The sequence below is a fragment of the Chiloscyllium punctatum genome, chromosome 24 (assembly GCF_047496795.1).
Source record: "Chiloscyllium punctatum isolate Juve2018m chromosome 24, sChiPun1.3, whole genome shotgun sequence".
NCBI classification, from domain to species: domain Eukaryota; kingdom Metazoa; phylum Chordata; class Chondrichthyes; order Orectolobiformes; family Hemiscylliidae; genus Chiloscyllium; species Chiloscyllium punctatum.
In genome coordinates this window covers 84,996,846-85,019,827 of record NC_092762.1, presented here as the reverse complement: position 1 = coordinate 85,019,827, position 22,982 = coordinate 84,996,846, and the positions used below count along the sequence as shown (strand labels likewise).

At 44.8% G+C, this 22,982-nt stretch overlaps 2 protein-coding genes across 3 annotated transcripts in view; one reads left to right on the top strand and one right to left on the bottom strand.

The window, feature by feature from the left end:
• The window catches only part of c24h6orf120 (chromosome 24 C6orf120 homolog), an 8,214-nt gene extending 1,733 nt beyond the window's left edge, over window positions 1–6,481 (top strand). Inside the window, exon 2 of the mRNA XM_072594380.1 lies at window positions 1,781–6,481. Within this exon, the coding sequence (XP_072450481.1) occupies window positions 1,827–2,375 (549 nt within the window). The 5' untranslated portion in view covers window positions 1,781–1,826 and the 3' untranslated portion in view covers window positions 2,376–6,481. The remainder of the gene's footprint in view (window positions 1–1,780) is intronic.
• A 3,349-nt stretch (window positions 6,482–9,830) lies between these two features.
• cilp2 (cartilage intermediate layer protein 2) overlaps window positions 9,831–22,982 on the bottom strand; it is a 47,124-nt gene continuing 33,972 nt past the window's right edge. For both annotated transcript variants that reach the window (XM_072594378.1, XM_072594379.1), the window contains exon 9: window positions 9,831–21,755. In XM_072594378.1, coding sequence (XP_072450479.1) covers window positions 19,375–21,755 — 2,381 coding nt within the window. In that variant the 3' untranslated portion in view covers window positions 9,831–19,374. The remainder of the gene's footprint in view (window positions 21,756–22,982) is intronic.

The following is a 22,982-nucleotide window of genomic DNA, read 5'->3' as shown; positions in this document are numbered from 1 at the left end:
CCCCCTCCCCCCCCATCCGCGCCCTCCGCCCTCCCCCGCTCCCCGCCCGCCCCCTCCCCCGCCCTCCTCCTCCCTCCCCCTCCCCTCCCCGCCCCTCCGCCCGCCCCTCCCCGCCCTCCCTCCCCTCCCCCTCCGCCCTCCCCCCTCCCCCGCCTCCCCCTCGCCCTCCCCCCGCCCTCCTCCCTCCCTCCCCTCCCCCTCCCCCTCCCCCTCCCCTCCCCCTCCCCCTCCCCCTCCCCTCCTCCCCCTCCCCCTCCCCCTCCCCCTCCCCCTCCCCCTCCCCCTCCCCCGCTCCCGCCCTCCCCCTCCCCCTCCCGCCCTCCCCTCCCCTCCCGCCCTCCCGCCCTCCCCCTCCCGCCCTCCCGCCCTCCCCCTCCCCTCCCGCCCTCCCCGCCCTCCCCCTCCCCCCTCCTCCTCCCCCCCTCCTCCCCTCCTCCTCCCCCTCCTCCTCCCCTCCTCCCCCCTCCTCCTCCTCTCCCCTTCCTCCTCCCCCTCCCCCCTTCCCCCCCCCCCCATCCCCTCTGCCCTTCCCCCCCCATCCCCGCTGCCCTTCCCCCCCCCCCCATCCCCGCTGCCCTTCTCCCTGCCCTTCCCCTCCCCATTCCCCCCTGCCCTTCGCCTCCCCATTCCCCCCTTCCCCATAAAAAGTGGAAATTGGCACTAGGTAATAGAACCGGTGTGATGGGCCAAATCTCCTTTTTGCACTTTAGCAATTTTGTAATGTGGCCAAAGATTACGTGTCCTTTTATTAACTCTCAACTTGTTTTGCCATCCTTGATGACTTGTGCACGTACACTCCCGTTAATAATGTGCCCTGTTTAAAGCTGGAGCCCTTCGGTTATGTTACGTTACTCTTCTCATTCTAAAAAATTGAGTCACTTCTCACATTCCTTTTGCCTGAAATATACCTGTCGCTTTTACCAATTTGTCCATATTTTGTGAAATCTGTTACTAACTTTCTCTTTGTTTACTATATTTTTAAATTCTGTGTCATCTATGTACTCTGAAATTATGCACTCTGTACCCGTGTCTAGATTTTTACTTGTATCGAGTCAAGCGGGTCTTCATATGAGGTCCTAATACTGACCTGTTCTGTTTGTTTCCCCTGTTGGCTCTGGGGAACATTTACTGTTTGTTCCACTTGCTGCTTCTATTCCCCTTTTCTGCAGCATACTTAACCCATTACATTTCCAGTTACTTTCAATTCCTAAGAAGAGTTGTATTGAACTCCGAATCATAGAATTGTTACAGTGCAGAAGGAAGCCATTCAGCCTATCATGTTTGCACCAGTTATATCCCATAGTGCCAGTCACCTTCCTTCTCCCCATATTCCTGCACACCATTTCTATTCAACTCAACATGAAATGTTAACTCTACTCCTTTGTCCACGAATGTTGTTTGACCTGCTGAATTTCCTCAGCATGTTCTCATTTTATTTCAGGTCTCCAGCATCTATAGGAGTTGTAGATGCTATATACCTAGATGCTATTGGTATAGTAATAGATGCTTCTATTACTATACACCTCCCTCCAGTGTGAAGGCACCAATTTAAGGACCATTTACTGTCTGCTTTCTGTCCCCTCGACAGCTCACCCAGTCACTAATTCACAATCTTCATTTTTTTTCCACAAGGCGATCAATAGCCATTTGTATTTGTACAGATTTGGGAGGGATGAAGGGGCAAGGTTTCTCATCTTAAGCTCCATCGTGCCTTTCCCCAGCCTGGCTAATGCAGCAGAAGGGAAGGAGTTAACACAAGCTTCTGCTGTTATTTCCACAGATGCTGTACAGATGACCCTGGTTGGTTCATCATTTCTGACAGAGTCATGTCTCTGGTGTGCGGGGCGCTTCTGACAGTGTTTCTGTGCCAGCTGGTGCTGGGTACATTGGGCGGATCCTCTGCCAGCGAGCCAGTCTCAGATGACTGGATCCTACTGTATGTGCACCACGACCAGATTACACCCGGAAACTACACTTACATGTACCTCGAGGACGCTGGGCGACTCGTGTTGCGGATAGACAGTTACCGGGGTGATGCTGACCTCTATGTTTCTGACTCCACCCGATACCCCAGTTTCGATGACTACGAGCTGCAGTCAACCACATGTGGCCCGGACTGGGTGGTAGTGCCCTCCAGGTTCCGCCGTCCGGTGGCTGTTGGTGTCTACGGGCACCCTTCGCACCTGGAGACGGAGTACGAGATAAGGATCTACCTCGACCAAGGAGTGATTGAGGACCCCTTTGCTGAACTCTCCTATCCCACTGATGAGGGCACTGGCGACGGGACCCCAGGAAAGACAGTACAAGAGGAGAAGTCGGTAATGTGGACCATAATGATTGGGATTCTTAAGCTGGTGCTGGAGATCCTGTTTTGACTGTGTCCCCTCACAGTTTGTGTGTGAGATGTGGACGGGAAGACAGCCATTTTCAGCTACAGTGCAATCAGAGCTTTTCTAACGTCCATCCCTCCTTCCTCGCACAGCTCGGTTGAGTTTATTCTTTCTTTGATTTCAATCAGTCAAGTTTAATTTTGAAGGAATGGTTTGTTTTTCCCTTTGCTCTCTCCTTGGAGGGATGATCCAGACTTTGTGTTAATGTACTGCGTCGTGTTATTGCCAGATGGGACACCAGTTCTTGTACTTTTGTAGGATACCCAATCTCCTGTCTCCATTGTATCCATTTCCCATGATATGCCTTTTCTTTCAGTACCATGTCTGTTCCCAGGATAGCCCATCTCCAATGTTCCCCCTTTTATTAGGCACATGTTATTATCATAAAGTGTGCAGTACTTTAATTTGTTTTGTGAGGCCTTTGCAGGAGCTGGGCTGGGTATTTTTCCAGAGGAGACGTTATCCCTCACCTTTTTGTCCCATGTTCCATTTCCTGGGGCATTCTCTCATCCTATCTGTGCTGCATTCGTTTTCTGGGATTCTCTCCTTGCCCTATCATTAGCCTTCTTTGTGGGAATACATATCTAAACTTTGACATAAGTTCCCTCTGTTTGTACCATATCCATGCAGATTTTGGTGCAAGGATACTGTGCATTTTCTACATGAACAGAGCAGTGCAACAATTCATTTAGAGTGGGCTTTGATTTCTCCTCCACTATATTGCAAAGCGATTCCTTTACACAATCCATGTTGCGGTAAAGACACTCAGCAAATTGGAAATGGATATTTTTATAGAATCCGTTGGAATTATGACTTGTCAGGTGTTCATTGCCGATTGGGAGGCAATTATTTTTCATTTTTAGAGACTGAAACCTGGGAGAAATTGAATGGTGGTGGGCATTCTTTTTGAGAATGACTGTCAATAAACACGATGATTGCATTGACCCTGGAGGAGGGTATCATGCTTCTTAATCATTTGACAAAGTCCCCAGGGAAATGGAAATCATTGAAGACCCGAGTTTCTGAGTGCTGTCTAGTAACCTGTGGATGCCGGATAAAGAAGGATCATTTCTGAACTACCTTTTATTCATAACCAATGAAATATTTATGAAGTGCAGATTACTCACAGCAAGGTCACACAGGTAAATGATCGCCTGTGCTGCCTATAGCTCAGCTGTCTTGGTATGACTCTGTTTTGTCCCATGTTCACTAATCCAGTGCAGTTCATCTGTGATACCCATCTTCCAACTTCACCAAGACCAATCTCTCTGCTGCCTTATTTAATGAATAATCAATTAGTTTTTTTTCATGGTGTTTGGTTGAGGGAGGAAGGTTAGCTTCAACTTCACGATAATCTCCCTGCTCTTCAAGTAATCTCAGGGAATTTCAAAGGACCTCAATTTAGCATCTTATTTGAAAGGTGGTACCTCTGCCAGTGCAGTCCTGCCCTGGGATTGTGGACTGGGGTCACTGGAGTGGGGCTTGAAACTGTGACCTGACTCTGAGACGAAGGTGCTATCCGCTGACCCAAAGAAGGCAAGGTGAAGATAAGGCCGTCTCTCTCTCTATCTGAGCTGAGAGTTGTACATTGACAATTTTGGTATCGGCATTTTAAGTAACCAGTGTCCATTTAGTACTTTCAAATACAACTTCTTTGATCTAGTGGGATATCCAAGACATTTCCGAGAACTGCTAGTGAACAAAACAAATAGACTGCAGCAGTTCAAGAAGGCAGATCCTCAACACCTTCTCAAGGGCAACTAGGAGTGGGCAGTAAATGCCCACCCAGCCACTGATGGCTGTGCCTCACGGGTGAATAAAAAACCCCACAGAACTGCATATACAAGATGACCAAAAAGAGTGTCATGACGAGGTAGAGAGAGAAAGACAGAGAGGAAAAGAATTGGAGAGAGTAAAGATCCCAGAGAATTCAACACAATTAGTCCCTTGTGCCTGAACACTAGGCTACTTCACCAGGCGTGACTCAATTGCAATTGAATTTAGATTTCCAAAAGCAGATTCTCCTGCCAAACTGTTTGCTAAGCTGTGTTTTTAAGACTTGAGTTTGAAGACTACTCTCCGTGGTGTTGAAGTTGTGGAATTTCAAGAACGCTGTTACCCAATTGGCTTACACCGAGTTGTTTCGAAGGTATGGTATTTGAAGATGAATAAAGGTCTAGTGTTCTTTGGCATGCAGTATTCCACTCTGCAGCCCAGACAGTATGCCTGTGTTTCTCATTAACAGCGTTAACCTTGAAGAATGAAAGATGATGAGTCAACTTGTCACTGACCCCTCTCACCACAAGGCTCCCAAGTGTCTTCCCTTCAAAAGAACAACCTGTCCTTATTTTTATTCCTGTAAAGTGAATGTATCACGTACTGGAAATAACCAAGATTGAACATGTTTTATTATTGAGATGTGAGTAAGGTGTTGAAATGATCAGTTCACCAAGTGCATTGTTCGCTGACCACGGCACGATTTTTGTGCGATGAATGTTAATTTGTTTTGTGTAGAGGGATATCTTGCCAAACCACCCGTCTCGAGGAGTAAATGCAACTCCCGTTGAATAACACGAGTCCCATCCAAGCCTGTACAGAAGTAACTGGCTTCAACTTAGTGATTCGGAGCTATGTGGGGAATGGAACGGGGTGTGTGAAGATTACAGGTTTCTGAAAAGAAAGTAGCTAGAATTAACATTAAAAATAGAACAGGAGTGGACCATACAACTTTTGATCCTTTATCTTCAATTTAGTAAAATGTTATACTTTCTCCCAACTATCACCTCCTTCCCTGTCCTTAACAATAGTCTGAGGCTACACTTGATTCTGTCCTTCTATCCACACCCTGACTAAGGCTACTCGTTTTCATTTCCACAACATCCGTGTCTTTCCCCTCTCTCTGGCCACATGTTGTTGAAGCACCTATCTGTATACTTGTTACCTCTGGACTCGACTACTCCAGCACAGTCTCCCAAGTGCAACCCACTAAATTTGAGATCATTCTAAACTCTGTTGTCAGGTCTTAACTTGCAGTGCGTCCCATTCTCTTCTCATCCCTGTACTAACTAATCGTGACAGGGTCTAGGTCAAATATTCTCTTGATTTTAAAGCTCTCATCATTGTTTGCAAATCTCTCTATGGCCTTTCTCCTCCCATGTTCTATAATTTTCTTCAACCCAACTGGCATCCAAGATATCCTCTATTTCTGGCCTTTGTGCATTCCCAGTTTTAATTACTCCACTGTTGGGGGCTGTGCTGTCAGTTCCCTCGGCTAATGCTCTAGAATTCCCTCACTTTCAGCTCTCTACCTCCCAACTTCCTTTTCTTCTTTAAGACACTTAAAACCTACCTCTGTTTAACCTTTTGGTTGTTTGTCCTAATATCTCCTGCTGTTTAATAATACCCTTATGAAGAGCTTTGGGCCATGTAACTATGTTAAAGGTACTGTATTAGTTTAGCAACTGCCCTTTCCAGATGGTTAAAGCAAGCAGGATGTCCCTTCATCTTTCTTCATCTAGTGATTCTTATTATCTGCAAGATGCACTGCAGAAATTCTCTAAAGATCCTCAGACAGCACCTTCCAAACCCATAACCACCTCTATCTAGAAGGACCAGGGCAGCAGATACGTGGGAACACCACCACCTCCAAGTCACCGACTTGGAAATATGTCACTGTTCCTTCACTGTCAAAATCCTGGAATTCCCTCCTTCAAGGCATTGGGGGGTCAACCCACAGCACATGGACTGCAATGGTTCGAGAAGGCGGCTCACCCCCACTTTCTCACTGGGGCAACTAGGGATGGGCAATTAATGCTGGCCAGGCAGTGATGCCCACGTCTCACAAATAAATAAATAGAAACAATAAGTAAATGACCCTGATCCAGCTTCGCATATAGAAACATGTCACTATTCCCCTTTATAACCCAAGATCCAGGGTTATTGTAAGAAACGGTTGAGGGGGGATATAGGGTGGATGTGAATGTAAATTGTATGTGTTCTTGCTTGTAGCATCCTGTGGATCTTATGTTTCAATTCCATGATTTGGTAATTGACAGAAGTGCCAGAGGCAAATAAATAGTTTTATACAGAGAGTTCTTGTGATCTGAAATTCGCTGCCTGAATGTATGATAGAGGCAAATTCAATGGCAACTTTCAAAATTGAATTGAATAAATATCTGAAGTGGAAAGAATTGCGGGATCACGGGGAAGAGCAACAGTGTAGGACTAATTGGAAAAAATCAAAGACTCAATACAAGCTTGTTGAAGTGAATGATCAGCCCTTGTGGTTTAGGATTCTGAGATGTTTTTCGTAGCGCATGTAAAAACTAATGAGGGAAATTGATTAAAACAATGTATGAGGACCCGAAACACTGAAATATGCAGTTATGAAACCATCGAGTTAAAAAGCTTGGACTTTCTGACCTTCATTTTTATTTTGTTACAATAACCATCTTCCTTTAATATCTCACTCCCTCACCATCCAGGACAGCCATCCACTTGAGGCTGCTACATAAAGAAGTTTTCAGATTTAGAGTCATAGAGCTGTACAGATCCTTCAGTCCAACTCGTCCACGCCGACCAGATATCCCAACCGGATCTAGTCCCACCCTCCAGAACCTGGCCCATATCCCTCCAAACCCTTCCTATTCATATGCCCATCCAGGTGCCTTTTAAATGTTGCAATTGTACCAGCCTCCACCACATCCTCTGGCAGCCCATTCCATACATATACCACATCTGGATCACAAAGTTGCCCCTTAGGTCTCTCTTATTTCTTGCCCCTCTCACCCTAAACCTATGACCTATAGTTCTGGACTCCCACACCTCAGGGAAACAACCTTGTCTATTTACCCTATCCATGTCTCTCATTTTACAAACCCCTATAAGGTCACCCCTCAGCCTCCGCGCTCCAGGACAAACAGCCCTAGCCTATTCAGCCTCTCCCTATAGCTCCAATATTCTAACTTTGGCAACATTCTTGTAAACCTTTTCTGAAACCTTTCAAGTTTCACAACATCCTTCTGATAGGAAGGAGAGCAGAATTGCACACAGTATTCCAAAAGTGGCCTAACCAATGTCCTGTGTAGTGCACCATGACCTCCCAACTCCTGTACTCAATACTCTGACCAATAAAAGAAAGCATCCCAAACGCCTTCTTCACTATCCTATCGACCTGCGACTTAGCTCCTTGAAAGTAATGAACCTCCACTCCAAGGTCTCTTTGTTCAGCAACACTCCCTAGGACCTTACCATTAAGTGTCTAAGTCCTGCTAAGATTTGCTTTTCCCAAAATGCAGCCCCTCACATTTATCTAAATTGAACTCCATGTGCCACTGGATGGCCCATCTGATCACGATCCCGTTGTAATCTGAGGTAACCTTCTTCGCTGTCCACTACACCTCCAATTTTGATGTCATCTGCAAACTTACTAACTGTACCTCTTATGGTCACCTCCAAATCATTTATATAAATGATCAGATTAGATTTGATGAAAAGTAGTGGACCCAGCACCGATCCTTGTGGCACTCCACTGGTCACAGGCCTTCAGTCTGAAAAACAACCCTCCATCACCACCCTCTGTCTTCTACCTTTGAGCCAGTTCTTATCCAAATAGATAGTTCTCCCTGCATTCTATGAGATCTAAGCTTGCTAATCAGTCTCCCATGGGGAACCTTGTCGAACGCCTTACTGAAGACCATGTAGATCACGTCTACCGCTCTGCCCTCATCAATCTTCTTTGTTACTTCTTCAAAAAACTCAATCAAGTTTGTGAGACATGATTTCCCATGCACAAAGCCATGTTGACTATCCCTAATCAGTCCTTGCCTTTCCAAATACATGTACATCCTGTCCCTCAGGATTCCCTCCAACAACTTGCCCACCACCGAAGTCAGGCTCACTGGTCTATAGTTTCCTGGCTTGTCCTTACCACGTTCCTTAAATAGTGGCACCAAGTTAGCCAACATCCAGTTTCCTGGCACTTCACCTCAACGATACAAATATCTCAGTAAGAGGCCCAGCAATCACTTCCCTAGCTTCCCACAGAGTTCTAGGGTACACCTGATCAGGTCCTGGGGATTTATCCACATTTCTGCACTTCAAGACATCCAGCACTTCCTCCTATGTAATATGGACATTTTTCAAAATGTCATCATCTATTTCCCCAGATTCAATATCTTCCATATCCTTTTCCACAGTTAACACCGATGCAAAATACTCATTTAATATCTCCCCAATTTCCTACAGCTCCACACAAAGGCCACCTTGCTGATTTTTGAGGAGCCCTATTCTCTCCCTTGTTACCATTTGTCCTTAATGTATTCGTATTCTTTGGATTCTCCTTAATTTTACTTGCCAAAGCTATCTCATATCCCCTTTTTGCCCTCCTGATTTCCCTTTTAAGTATACTCCTACTGCCTCTTCTCAGGATTCACTCAATCTATCCTGTCTATACCTGATAAATGCTTCCTTCCTTTTCTTAACTAAACCCTCAATTTCTTTAGTCATCTAGTATTTGCTACACCTACCAGCCTTCCCTTTCAGGAATATACTGTCTCTGGACTCTCGTTATCTCATTTCTGAAGGCTTCCCATTTTCCAGCCATCCCTTTACCTGCGAACATCTGCCCCCAATCAGCTTTTGAAAGTTCTTTCCCCTGCAATCTCTAGAACAACGACCAGTTGTTGACTTCCACGATCAGTATTGTGGACAGAAAGTTCCGGATTTTCACTGTCCTCTGTGTGAAGGACATGAAGCTTGTCGGATCAGCCATGATCCTATTGAATAGTAGAGCAGGCTGAGGGGCTGAATGGCCTATTCTGGTTCCTTTTCTAAGGAGTGCTTTCTGTTTGGGCTAAGATTAAAAAAAAGTTTACAATGACCAGATGATCTGTTGTGTATTGGTTAAGTGATAAATATTGCCCACTTCTCCCCTCCATTTCTTCAATGTTTTGCACTGGGATCCTTTACCTGAGAGAACCTGGATTTAATATGTCAGTTGAAAGGCAATATCTGATTGTCAAAATAACTAGAAGTGGCATCAGTCTGAATCTTTTCCAAGTGATTAGGTTTTAGAATGATCTGATGGGCTTGTGGGCACAGATTCAATTGTAGTCCTCCAAAAGGCATTGAGTAAGTGCTTGAAATAAAAAGAAATTGTGTGGAAATGGGAAAAGATCAGGGAATTGGGAATAACTGGACTGCAGATTGAAAGAGAGAGAATACAGCACAGGATTTTACTATCATTTTACTGCTCTAGCATAGAACTTGCACGTACGATATTCTCTCTCAGGTGAGAGTGTAATCTGTGGGTGGGAGTGTTCTGATTATTGCTTCGAATGAAGTGAATTCAAATGAGGGATGAGATGCAACCTTATGTTCTCTCACGTTCATCTCATTCACTTAAGGATCAACGACAGACACACTATATGGACACTGCAAGGTGTTTCCCTCTTCTCTTTATTGAACGTTTTTCAAAGTTACCACGGTTCAGTAAATAACATGAGATTGAGCAACTGGCTGAGTATAACAATACAATGGTGATAGGTGCATCAGGAAACAGAGCAAGTCACAAGCAAACCACCAAGTGAACACAATGGGTCCAGGGAAACAGTACCGTGACAATGTGGGAGAAATCCCCTTCACGCAAAGTTAACTGGCCTAAAAAGAGCCAATCTCAATCTTGGAGGGACTGGAGAGGTGATTAGCAAAAGAATGAGAGAGAAGGGTGAGAGAAGCTTTTACACACTGATCTGGAGTGTGCTGCCTAAAAGGTGAAAGTCAATTCAGTCATATCTTTCAATAGGCAACTGGATTATCACTTGAAAAGGAGAACTTTGCAGGGCTGTGGGGAAGGAGCTGGTGAATTGGGCTGCTTTTAAACAGCAACTGTCATCAGACTCTAGATATTTTTGGTTCAACTGTAAGGCAAAGCACATGGTGGTTGGAAAAAAACATGCAAAAAAGGATTGGAGCAAACCATCTGACCCCTGGACCATTGACTGTGATCTGATGTCTGATCTACCTCTGCTGTCATATTGCTTGGGAGATATGGACGCCTCAAATTTAGCTCCCAACATGTGCTAATCTGTGTTCCTTGCATATTGTCTGCAAGGGAAGTCATAAAGTCATAGCGTCATACAACACGGAAACAGACCCTTCAGTCCATCTTGTCCTTGCCGACCAGAAATCCCAATCTGATCTAGTTCCTTTGCCAGCACTTGGCCCATATCCCATTAAACCCTTCCTCTTTATATACCCATCCATATGTCTTTTAAATGTAATTGTACCAGCCTCCACTACCTTCTCTGGCAACTGGTTCCATACATGTGCCACCCTCTGCATGTGGGAAGGATCTAGTGGTCTCCAAGGCCAGATCAGGGGTTCAGCCCCTTTTGTCCCACTAAACCCATAGTACCTTGATTAGCATGAGTGTGTAAATACTAACAGGTATAATATGTGCGTACGGTTGTGGGTGTGTCTCTGTGGCTGAATAAGTTAATAAGGGTGAAAGTTTAGAGCAGAATTGTAAATTGTTTCTACAGGAGTAAAGACAGGACAATGGTATTACTTACTCGTACATTACAATACACAGTTCAGTACATTTCTCATAAAAATGACAAAATAAGCTGAAGGAATAGCTAAAGAACATAAGCATGCAGTAAATAAATTATACAATAATTTACATGAAATGCTGGTTTAAGTTCCAAGTCCAGTTGAATGAGATGATCATATTGGGATTACCTCAAAGACTGCCAAGAGAAATGAAATAAACAGTGTTTCCAGCTGGACAATTTCTTTCCTTTTTTTTGCTGCAACAGATTGTGTTTGTACTTTTTTTGTTCTGGCACCGTACTATTCCTTCATCTCTGAGTCATGGATCAGATCCAGTATCTTTCTGGTAACGTCTTGCTGTATCCTAATTGAATTTAATCCAAACAGATCAGTGATCCCCATCATCCCTGTCTCCGTAATCTCCCCCTACCCTGCAGTTTTCCAAAGTCTCTGATTCAGTGATTCTTACACAACCCAGACTATTGTTCACCTTATCATTGGTGGTTCTACCTTCACTGAAGTCTGGAATTTCCTCCCTACCTCTCAGCTGTTTAAGATTCTGATAATATGTCCTAATATCTCCTGTATCTCAATTTTTGACAATAATCTGAGAAGTGCCTTGGGATATTTTGCTGTGTTAAAGGTGCAATATAAATGCAGGTTGCTTTTGTTGAATTGCTATATTTTTGGCAGTCAGGCCCAGATAAAGTATGGATGGTGTAGTCATATTGTACACTTAATGTATGTGCGAAGCTAAAGTTGCTTCTTACTGATGTAAAACTTTTCAAGTTTTGTGTGAAGAGCCAAACCTGATTCTAAAATTGGCTTCTATATCTACAGATGAATGATTAGATCTTCCAGTGCGATTTGACATTGGCAATAGCTATTAGAGCAAATGTGGTAATGAAACATTTAACATTAGCGAGTTTTGAGAAGATTTGTAGTTTAGGTTGAGGTTCTGGATGTAGGTTTGCTTGCTGAGCCGGAAGGTTTAGAAACCTAAACACACAGATAAAAAGTGGACCACACCACCAGTGCTTCATCCGGAGGCTCACTGATGATGTTACCTAGTATGGTGACGAAACATTTGAAACCAATTATTCCAGCTCAGCGAGTAAACCTACATCCAGAACATTTAAACTTGGAAGTATTACCAATGCAGAGGCTAGTTTTTGGTTTATCATGTTAATACTTTTGAAAGATATTGAAATATACATTTAAGCCCTCCATATTGTCGGGTTACACAGGCTCAGAATCAGCCCATACAGGTGTTTGTGCTGCACTCAAGCCTTCTGCCATCTTTCTGCTTCTAAATCTAAATCTTAATTCTCTATTCTCTTCTCCTTCATATGTCTGCCTCACTTCTCTGTAAATAGTCTATAATATTTTAAACCATAAGAAGTAGCAGCCCCTTGGGCTTGCTCCACCATTCAACAGGATCATGGCTGATCCGACATCCCTCACATCCACTTTCCTGCCCATTCCCCATAACCCTTGATTCCCCAACTGATCAAAAATCTACCTCTCTCAGCCTTAAATCTGCACAAGGACTCTGCCCCCACATCTCTCTGTGGCAAGACTCTCAACCCTCAGAGAGAAGAAATTCCTCCCCATCTCAGTCTGAAATTGGCATCACTTTTATTGAGATGGTGCCGTCTGGTTCAGACTCTCTCATGAGAGGAAACATCCTCTGAACGTTTACCCAGTCAAGCCCCTTAAGAATCCGATATGTTTTATTGAGATCACCTCTCCAGCTTCTAAGCTCCAGTGAGTCGCATCCCAATCTATTTAGCCTATGCTCATACGGCAGTCCCTCCACCAGGGATCATCCCAGTGAATCTTCTCTGAACTGCCTCCGATGAAATGCTGCCTTTCCATAAATAATGGGACCAAAACCGCTCACTGTGCTCCAGATGTGGTCTCACAGCACCATGTACAGTTTTAGTACAGTTGGGGAGGTGATGCCCTGGTGGTATTATTGCTGGACTGTCAACTCAGAGACACAGGTAATGTCTGGGGACCCAGGTTCAAATCCCGTCACGGCTACTGGTAGAATTTAAATTCAATAACAATATCTGGAATTAGGAATCTAATGATGACCATAACTCCATTGCTGAATGTTAAAAAGCTATCAGGTTCACTAATATCCTTTAGAGAAGGAAACTACCATCCTTACCTGGTCTGGCTGACATGTGACTTCAGACCCACAGCAATATGGTTGACTCTTAACTGCCCTCTGGGCAATTAGGGATAGGCAATAAATACTGCCTGGTCATCATTGCCCTCAGCCCTTGAATGAATAATGGAAAAAAACAGACTTCCCCCACCCTTACAGTCCAATCCTCTTCAAATATTCCCCTGGGGTTGAGCTTTCCACCTTCTTAAGACTGTTCGTGTAAAGAGAATGTTTTCCACGTTTCATATTGTATGGATAGCCTCTGATTATGCTCTTACACAATTGCTTCATATTGAGGATGACTAAACGTCTGGGTTGATAAATACTGGAGTGGAGTGAGGGAGTGAAACACTTTCAAAACAATACACACCAGGACAAAGTTGAGAGTGTGGTGCTGGAAAAGAACAGCAGGTCAGGCAGCATCCCAGGAGCTGGAGAATCAATGTTTCAGGCATAAATCCTTCATCAGGATGAAAGGCTTATGCCCGAAACGTGAATTCTGCTCCTCGGATGCTGCCTGACAGGCTGTACTTTTCCAGCACCACACTCTCGACTCCGATCTCCAGAATCGGCAGTCCTCACTTTCTTCTCTCCAGAATAAATGCTGACTTAGTTACAATGTGATGTTAATCGCATTGTTCTACCTTTCATGTTGCTGCAACAGCCATTAAAACTCAGCCAGCACATTTCACAATCTCACAGTTGCTAAGCTTTTCAAGACTGAGATACCATTGCTGCAGCGGAGTCACTGTTGTAGTACACAGGAAGCACCCACAAACAACAATGCAGTGATGACCAGATAATTTATTTTAGGTTTTGATTGAGGGATAAATATTGGCCAGGGGAACTCCAGAGAAATGACAGGCTTCAGATCTCCTTTGATTGATGGTACCCCTGACTGTGCTGCACTGTTCTCACTGCACTGGTATCTCCGTCTGGATTATGTGCTCAAGGCTCTGGAGTGACTCAAATGTGGGAGTGAAATAGTTGTCGAGAAAGGGGCTCAATAAAAGAGAATGGCCCAAAGCACTTAATGCACAAAAATTGAGAAAAAATGGGACTAAGGTAGTTAAAATAGCTAGATCCAGTCAAAGACTTAACTGAATTACATTTAAAAGGCATCTGGATAGTACATGAACAGGAAGGGTTTATAGGGATATGGGTGAAATGCTGGCAAATGGGACTAGATAAGTTCAGGATATCTAGTAGGCATAGACAAGATGGACTGAAGGATCTGTTTCTGTAACTGTATGAATCGATAAAAGAGAGGAAAGAAATATAGCATAATGTCTATAAAATCCGTAAGTACTTTACAGCAAGTGAAGTGACTTGTGTAATATGAAAAATATTAAATCCTGTAATAACATAGCAATCTCCATTGTAGAACCCCTTGAGAAAATTAAACAAAAGCCATGTTAAAATTTCAGTTATTAATAGCTTTTGCCTCAGAGGTTAGATTTCAGTTGTTTCTTGGCAGCAATGACAACCCTGGAATAAAACATGAGCTTCCTTTCCTAAGATCTTCCAATGTTGTTGGCCCAACTTACTGCAATTATCTGGTTGTAGCGCAGTTTATGATGCAGTGTGGTTTCTCATTCATGTTTATATCAGAAAACACAGGGAAAAAGGCTGAAAAGACTACACTAGAATTGGCCCAGTGATTGATAGTGATGGCTGTCAATAGTTTGATTGAGTGGGTGGAAAGTAGCAAATGGAATTCAGTGAGGAGAAATGCAAGGTTAGGCATTTGGAGAGACTGAATAAAGCAAAGGAATACACAGTAAACAGGAGGGATTGACAGGGGTAGAGCAAATGAGACATCTTGGAGTGCACAGGTCCTGGAAGGTGGTAACGAAGGGTTTATGGGATGCTTTCCTTCACCCAGCGAGAGATTGTGATATCAGGGATGTAATGCAAGAACTACATAAGACATTGGGTGGGCCACAGCTGGGTTTTTGTGCACAGTTCCGGTCATCACATTGTAGGAAAAATATATTTGCTCTAGAGGGTGGCACAGTGGTTAGCACTGCTGCCTCACAGCGCCAGAGACCCAGGTTCAATTCCTGCCTCAGGTGACTGACTGTATGGAGTTTGCACATTCTCCCCGTGTCTGCGTGGGTTTCCCCCGGGTGCTCCGGTTTCCTCCCACAGTCCAAAGATGTGCAGGTCAGGGTGGATTGGCCATGCTAAATTGCCCGTAATGTTAGGTAAGGGGTAAATGTAGGGGTATGGGTGGGTTGTGCTTCGATGGGTCGGTGTGGACTTGTTGGGCCAAAGGGCCTGTTTCCACACTGTAATGTAATCTAATCTAATCTAATCTAATCTAAAAAACGAACAGAGGAGATTTACAAGAATGGAGTCTGTTGTGGCTGTCACAAGGTCAGCCAGGTGAACCTCATAGAATAGGAGCTCCCTGATTGGGGCTGTTAATCTGGACCAGTCAGGGAGCCCGGCTGACAGATATAAAACAGGAGTGTCAGGATTCTCTTGCGGCACAGTGGTAGTGTCCAAATCCTTGGACTGAGAGAGTTGTGTTCGAGTCCCACCTGTTCCAGTGATGTGTTAGAATATCTCTGAATATGTTGTTTCGAGAAATCGGTTACATTTTTAAAACAGTATCAGAGGTTCTGTTCACTCCAAGAGCTGCTGAGAGGAAGCTGGATCAGTGTCAAGGACTGTCCCTGAGTAAATAAAGATGGACTTGGTGATATGATGTCAGGGTTATTTCAGTGTCAGAGTACTGAAAACTGTGGCTTTGAGGAAAGGTTGGGTCAGGTCAGAGGAGGTTTTGGATGTTCTTAAATGAGGTGTTAAAAATATTGAGGGGTTGGGAGAGAATCTCCTAGTGGAGAGGTTTATTACCAGGGAGCTCATACTTACAATATTCATATAGGAGCAGGAGTAGGCCATTCAGCCCCTCAGGCCTGCCCCATCATTCAATGAGGCCTGATCCACCCTAGGCCTCAAGCCTTAGGATTTGGTGGGGGGGAGGGGGAGTCAGGAGAGTGGTGGGTGTTTGCAATTCACTGTCTAGTTTGATGGTTGAAACAGAAACTCTTAGTTAAAAGTGGAATCAGGGTGCGTGCCTAATTCATTCAGCTGCCGCTAACATGATGGAGTGAATGGCCTCTTCCTGTGCTGTAACTTTTCTCTGGTTCTCATTGGAAAGCAGGTTTATACAGGAAAGTATATATAGCCAGTGTAGACATTGTGGGCTGAATGGCCTCCTTTTGCTCCATAACAATTATGTGATGAATCAAAGATTAAATGATGAAACATGAATTTGTAGCATACCTTTTACATTCTCAGGTTCAAAGCATTTTACACCCACTGCTATAAGGTGGCAGGTGATAGAAAGATAAGATTTTGACTCCTGCAGAATGTACACTGAAAGGAAAGGTTCCATATATTTGAGAGAAAAGATTGATGACTGGTTTGTGTTATGGTTTGTAAGAACAAATTGCAATCCTGACTCGATTAGCCCTTTCAAGACTGAGCATTCATTATAGATTTTCTAATTTTGTTTTTATTTGTTTTTGGGTGGCACAGTAGCTCAGTGGTTAGCACTGCTGCCTCACAGTGCCAGGGATCTGGGTTCAATCCCTGCCTCGGGTAACTGTCTGTGTGGAGTTTGCACATTCTCCCTGTGTCTGTGTGGGTTTCCTCTGGGTGCTCCAGTTTCCTCCCACAGTCCAAAGGTGTGCAGGTCAGGTGAATCGGCCATGTTAAATTGCCTGTAGGGTTAGGTGCATTAGTCGGGGGGGGGAGGTAATAGGAGATAGGGTAATGGGTGTGGGTGGGTTACTCTTTGGAGGGTTTGGTATGAATGTGTTGGGCTGAAGGGCCTGTTTCCATACTGTAGGGAATTTAATCTAATCTAATCATATGAGCATCACTGTGTGATTTGCCCAACCTCAAGACCCCAATTAAAAAGTTATTCCTCCCTCTCCAGCCTGACAATTCTACCAGATCTCGTATTTTTCTCACATCCAGCCCTCCCTCATTGGCAGCCAGACGTTCTGCTTTGAGGGCCCTAAGTTCTGGAATTCCTTTCCTAAATTATTCCAAACCTCTGTCTGCTCCTTTAAGACATTCCTTAAGGCACGCTTCTTTGAGCCAGCTTTTGGTCATTTGCCCTGAAATGTCTGAAAGTGCCATGCTATCAAATTTTGTTTTCTAAAACTCTTGTGACGTGCCCAGGGATGTTGTACAGCATTAAAAGGTGCTATATAAATGTAAGTTTTTGGTGTGATTTGATACAAATCTAGCTGGACTACTTGAGAAAGCAGTTGTGAGTTAATCATGTTAGTGTGGCATTAGAGGTCAGACAGCTATGGATGTCACCTTTCATTCCCTAAAAGGGAGGCTGGGGAACAACAATCTAACCACTTCATGGTCACTGCGTTGATACCAGCTTTTGAATCCTGGAATTTCACTGGTAGAAGGTGGACTGGAATGAAGGAATTGCTTGGCAATAAAAGAGCAAACTCTATCTGGTTCACCTTCTATCATCCTGATAACTGCGTGATATAATGAGATTAGAGTTATTGACCAATCTCCATCAGTGAGTTCCAATCTCTCATTTCCACATTAGGAAACATCCTCTCTGATTAACTGACTGAGTTTCACTTGTGTTACTGTCCTGCAATTAGATTTGCGATTCCGCTTAATGGGTAGTCAACTTTCTGGGCAGAAACTAGGAGTTTCCAATATAAAGGAGCTGTCATGTGCACATTTCTGTTTTATACTGGTCTCTCTGCTCCCATAAAAAACATGTTAAACTAAATTGGATTATTTCCTAAACAGAATGCTGAACAGTTTTACCATTGCACCTTGTAAACTTCCTCATGTGTCCATAATTGATTGCTTCTCACCACTTCCTCACCTCCAGCCACTCGCCTAATGCTGTGAGACTAAAGTCAAACAAACCCAGAGCAGGTAAAGATGGCTACCTCATTCTTATAAAACCATTGGTGATCAAGTTGAGTTTTAAGAAGTTTTTCATAGATTGATGATCAGATTTTTCTTACCACACTAAAAAATAAAATTGAGTTCAAAACCTCCAATTTCCATAGTGGGGATTTGAACTCTTGCCAGGTGAATTACTCTTTTAATGAAACAGCCACTGCACTAGACTACCATTTACTAAGGCATCCTTTACTCGATCCAACCTGCTTCCATTTAGTGTGACATTGCAGACTAGAATATCCTGGTCTTTGTCACTTTCATAACATCAAAGTAAACAGAAGCCAGTTTAAACATGATGCTACTCTAGAAAGCAGGAACATTCAATGTTAAAAGTCGTTCATAAATCCAAAACAGAAAGGGTTGGCCAAGCCCCAAAAAAAATGTTTTTATAAAACTGAACAACATTCTAATGACTATTAGCTTGAGTTTTTGAGATGAGAATCTGTGTCTGGTCTGAAGTGGGTTCTGAGCTTGGAGCTTTAGGAGAGAGAAAGAAAAATGCTTCTAAATTGTTGATGGAGGTTCCTAACGGTATGGCAATGGAGAAAAAAAGCAAACAAAGCATTGCTGAAATGAGGCCAAAAAAATAATGGAACTCATACAATAGCAAAGGAAGACAAATGGAGTTCTCCAGTCACGTTCTCTGTGTTGGCAGCTTATTAACACAGGAAGCATAAATACACAAACAGCAAGAGATCACCCCTTGAACGAAACAGCAAGACAACATCGAAGACTTGTTTCAGCTGAGTTTCTACAATAAGTGCATCCACTGTTGCGATGGTCGGATGCTTTGAAAAGCATGGTCAGCAGAACCCCATGATGACCACTCTGTTCAAACAACACATCGTGACCAATAGCATCAGACGACCTGCACCCCTCCCTGACACCTTCTGGAAATCTGAGAGTCAGTGTCAGTGTGGGCCAAATCCTGGAGAATTTGGCGCTCCAAGCCCAACTCTGCCAGGGACTGTCTGGAAGTACCCTGTGCCCACCTTCCTTAGTTGATCTGTGAGCAATATGGAGCAGGAACCTCCATCCATCAGTTTGATGTGAATTCCGTTCTGAATCCCAGAGGTGAAAGTCCAATACATTAAAGTGCCTCAAACAGAATGTGCAATAAACATAGCTGAGCCTGACCTTGAAGGATTATATTTGGTGCTGAAGAATTCCTCACATGTTGACCAAAAAAAAAGTCCCTTAGTAAACAAGAATATGACTGTTGAGTTCCCTATATACAGATTTTAATATATACCTCTCACTTCAGGATCAGGAAGAGTCCATTCCAATCTACTGTCTGGGCAGTTCACTCCTTCTCATGTTCCGGCTGGGAACCCGGGCCCTGCGACTCCTTTGACCTGAGGGATAGGCTACAATCCGGGACCGAGCGGGTCGCGTTAGCGTCTGTCTCCTCATTTCCGCCCCAATCTCCGTCAGGGTCTCAGCCGGTGAGCTCTGCAGCCGCTGGAAGAGGCTCTGGTGTGTCACCAGCTTCTCCTGGCAGCTGAAGGTCAAGGCGTTTCCCACGTCCACCTTCATTTCTCGGGAGAAGCCATCCGAGGTACCGTCAAAGCAGCGGCCAATGGCAATCTCCTTGGCCAGCCTGGGGTTCTGATCGGTGACCGTGTAGATGCCATAGTTGTGGCCCAGTGGGTCCACAGGGGCGAGCATGCTGAAAGCTGACGTTTCATTGTTGACGGCCGAGGGGGGGTGTCGCCGAAGGTACTCCTGCAGCAGGGTATTGATCCCGGTCCGCCGGCAGCTGCCCTGGGGGATCACGGTCACCAGAGTGCGGTCAACTGAGCTTTGGTCAAACAGCATGCCCCCGCATTTGAACTCCAGGCACGCAGCTGACACGTTGTGGTTGGTCATATCGCGGACGCTGCGGGCATCCCGGATACCGTACAGCTGACCCGCCGTCTCAGAGTGAGTACCCCCAGCATTGCGTGACCTCACCATGACCTCCAGCGGCCCATTGACTTTCACTTTGATGTAGCAAGCCCTGAACTCCTGAGGATTGGGCCACCAGGAGAGGTAGTTCCCCGTCCAACTGGTCAAGTCATTCTCCTCGAAAGGAACCACATTGTACTCGTATTTGTCCTTCTCCACTTTGTAGAACCTGAAATGATTGGCCGAGATCGGGGCTTCTTCGCACTCCCTTACATCTTGGTAGGCATATATCGGCCCGTTGGTCTCATCGATGTTGTTCGCATTGGGCTTTGCAAGATTAATTTTGAAAGCAGTTTTCTTCAGCTGCTCATCCTCATGGTCCGTCCTCCTGTAGTCCAGCTTCCCCAGGAAGGGCTGAGACACCCCAATGATGTTGGGGTTCATTTTTGGACTCGAGGCAGCGGCTTCTAGCTCCTCTGCTCCCAAGGTGGCCGTGACATAGGCTGTGTAAGCGTCCGGCCTGACTGCATCACAGAAAGCGGGCAGGCAGGCCCCGTTAGGCCCTGTTATCACACTGTCAAAGCGGCCCCATGCCCGTGGATTGGCCGTGTAGCCCGGTAAAGGCTCCAGATTGATCAGAGTTACCACCACTCCCTCCAGCTGCTCACTGGGCAAAAACTTCTCACTCATGTAGGCCCTGACCTTCACATAGCAGCGCCTGCCTTCCGGGACATCCAGGTTGAAAAGCCGGCGTTCCCGGATCTCCATGTTACCGATCAGGAATGTCCGCTCCTCGCGTTTGTTGCGCTTTCTCTTCTCGACGTGGAAAAGACTCTCTTCCTCCCAGAACCCGGTGTCCGGGTTCAAGGACCACAGCTTCATCTTCTCCACGTGCTCTGGCATCTTGACACTGTTGGTGTCGAGGTAGACCTTGACGTTGGATGCTTCGAGGGCCTCGTTCGATAACTCCTCCTGGAAATCTGCCGAGAACATGCCGTAGGTCCTCAGAGGCAGGATGTCTCCCTCTTCATCAACAAAGCTCAGGTCGCTCGATGCAGTCATGGCGAGAGTGATGTTCCTCGGGTCCAGAAACGTCACACTGGCTTTGACCTTCCCTTGGTAATTTTCCCCATTGCTTCTGCGAAAGGAATTGGGTGCAATTTCCAACTTTCCAATCGTGTCTTCACCTTCCATTTCTCCCAATGGAATGGTGATGCCTTTGGTGGAGTCAATCTCAATTGGCTTGGATTTCCTCAATAACTTAACCTCAAAGTACACAGCCCCGCTCTTTCGGTCAAAGGGAAAGACTTTAACAGTGTCGACAAATTTGTTTGACTTGTCGATAAACTGGACAACAAGCCTTTCTGTTTCTTGAGGGACCTGTATAGTGAAAGTCCCCTTGTAGCCTGTTAGGCCAACTCTCTCATTACCCACAAAGATCTGTCCAAAACGCAGTGGCTCACCGTTATCTGCTGCCACTGCCCTCCCTCTGATCAATACCTTGGGCTCCAGGCACTTCTTGCAGCTGCAGCTTGCTACCACCTTGATGGGAAGGGTGTATCCCTCACACGCAATCTCCACATCCTTCATACGTTTCACTCCACAACAATACCTTGTGCTGTCCTTGCAACGCAGATCAAAGTTCAGGTTGCCTGCACACCCACTGTTCGGGCACTTCCCGACGTTGTAGTAAAAGGATTTGGTTGCTTTCTGGAAGCAGTTTTCCGGCAGTTTGACGAAATGCTGCAGTGGTTGTGACTTGCAATTTGGCCGCCCTTTGGCTGAGGAGAAAGGTGAACAAGAAAGTTGACAAGATTAGACAAAGTTCATCTCAAGCCCATGCTGATGTTTATTCTTCACACTTGTTGTAGCTCCTGTTCACCTCAGCCCTATCCTGAAAACAACAAACACTGGAGATCCCAGCGGGTCAGACAGCATCCATGGAGAGAGAGCAAGCTAACATTGAGTCTAGATGACTCTTCATCAGAGCTCAGCTCATCCAGACTCAATATGTTGGTTTGCTCTCTCTCCTTGGATGCTGTCTAACCCACTGTGATCTCCAGCATTTGTTGTTTTCAGCACAGATTCCAGCAACTGCTCCTCTCCCTATCCTTCTATTCTTCTGTCCCTCATGGGTCTATCCAGATTCCCCTTCAACACCGCAATAGTAACCCCTTCCTGTGGGAGTAAGTTCCAAGTTCTCCTAACTCCCTGGATGAGGAAGTTTCTCCTAAATTCCCCGTTAGAAGCTTGAATTCTTTGTAGTGCTGCCTCAATAAAGGATCTTCTGGAAGAACATCAGTCAGGTTCACAGCAGCTTTCTTTCTGAAAAGTTCAAAATCAATTGTGAGCATCACACACCATTAATTCCAAAGGCGTTTATTCTTAATGAATACTTCAAATATTTTTTTGTATATATCAGGTTGGTTACCCAGCGGTATTCCATTTACAGCTCCACCTGCACTCCAAGTTTTCTGAGGACTTCTTAATTTTCTAGGCTGTTCTGCTACAAGGGACATTTTGTTCAGTTTTGGCAGGATGCTATATATCTGTCAACACCTTGAAACCAGTTGCCTTTTTCTCTCTTTTTTAATGATGTTCTGCATGTATAAAACTTGCTGGCGGTTTTGCAGGGAAACTTTATGCAGACGCTAATGTGAAAGACTCTGAAGCAGCCTTTGAAACCTTTCCATCTTAAACTGAAGTCGAGAGACATAACTACATAATCTGTGGCCCTTTAACAAGATGAGCCAGGGCACAGTAATGGGGCTAATTCTGGTTGAACCACTTCCAAGAGTCAACAGTCAGATGAAAACAACATTGTTTGTGGTGTTTATTAGCCCAGGAGTTAAATCATTCCCAAAAGTAAAATACTGCAAGTGCTAGAAAACAGAAATAAAAAGAGAAAATGCAGCATCAATCTGGTCTCCCTGCTATAGGAAGGATGTTGTGAAACTTGAAAGGGTTGAGAAAAAATTTACAAGGATGTTGCCAGGGTTGGAGGATTT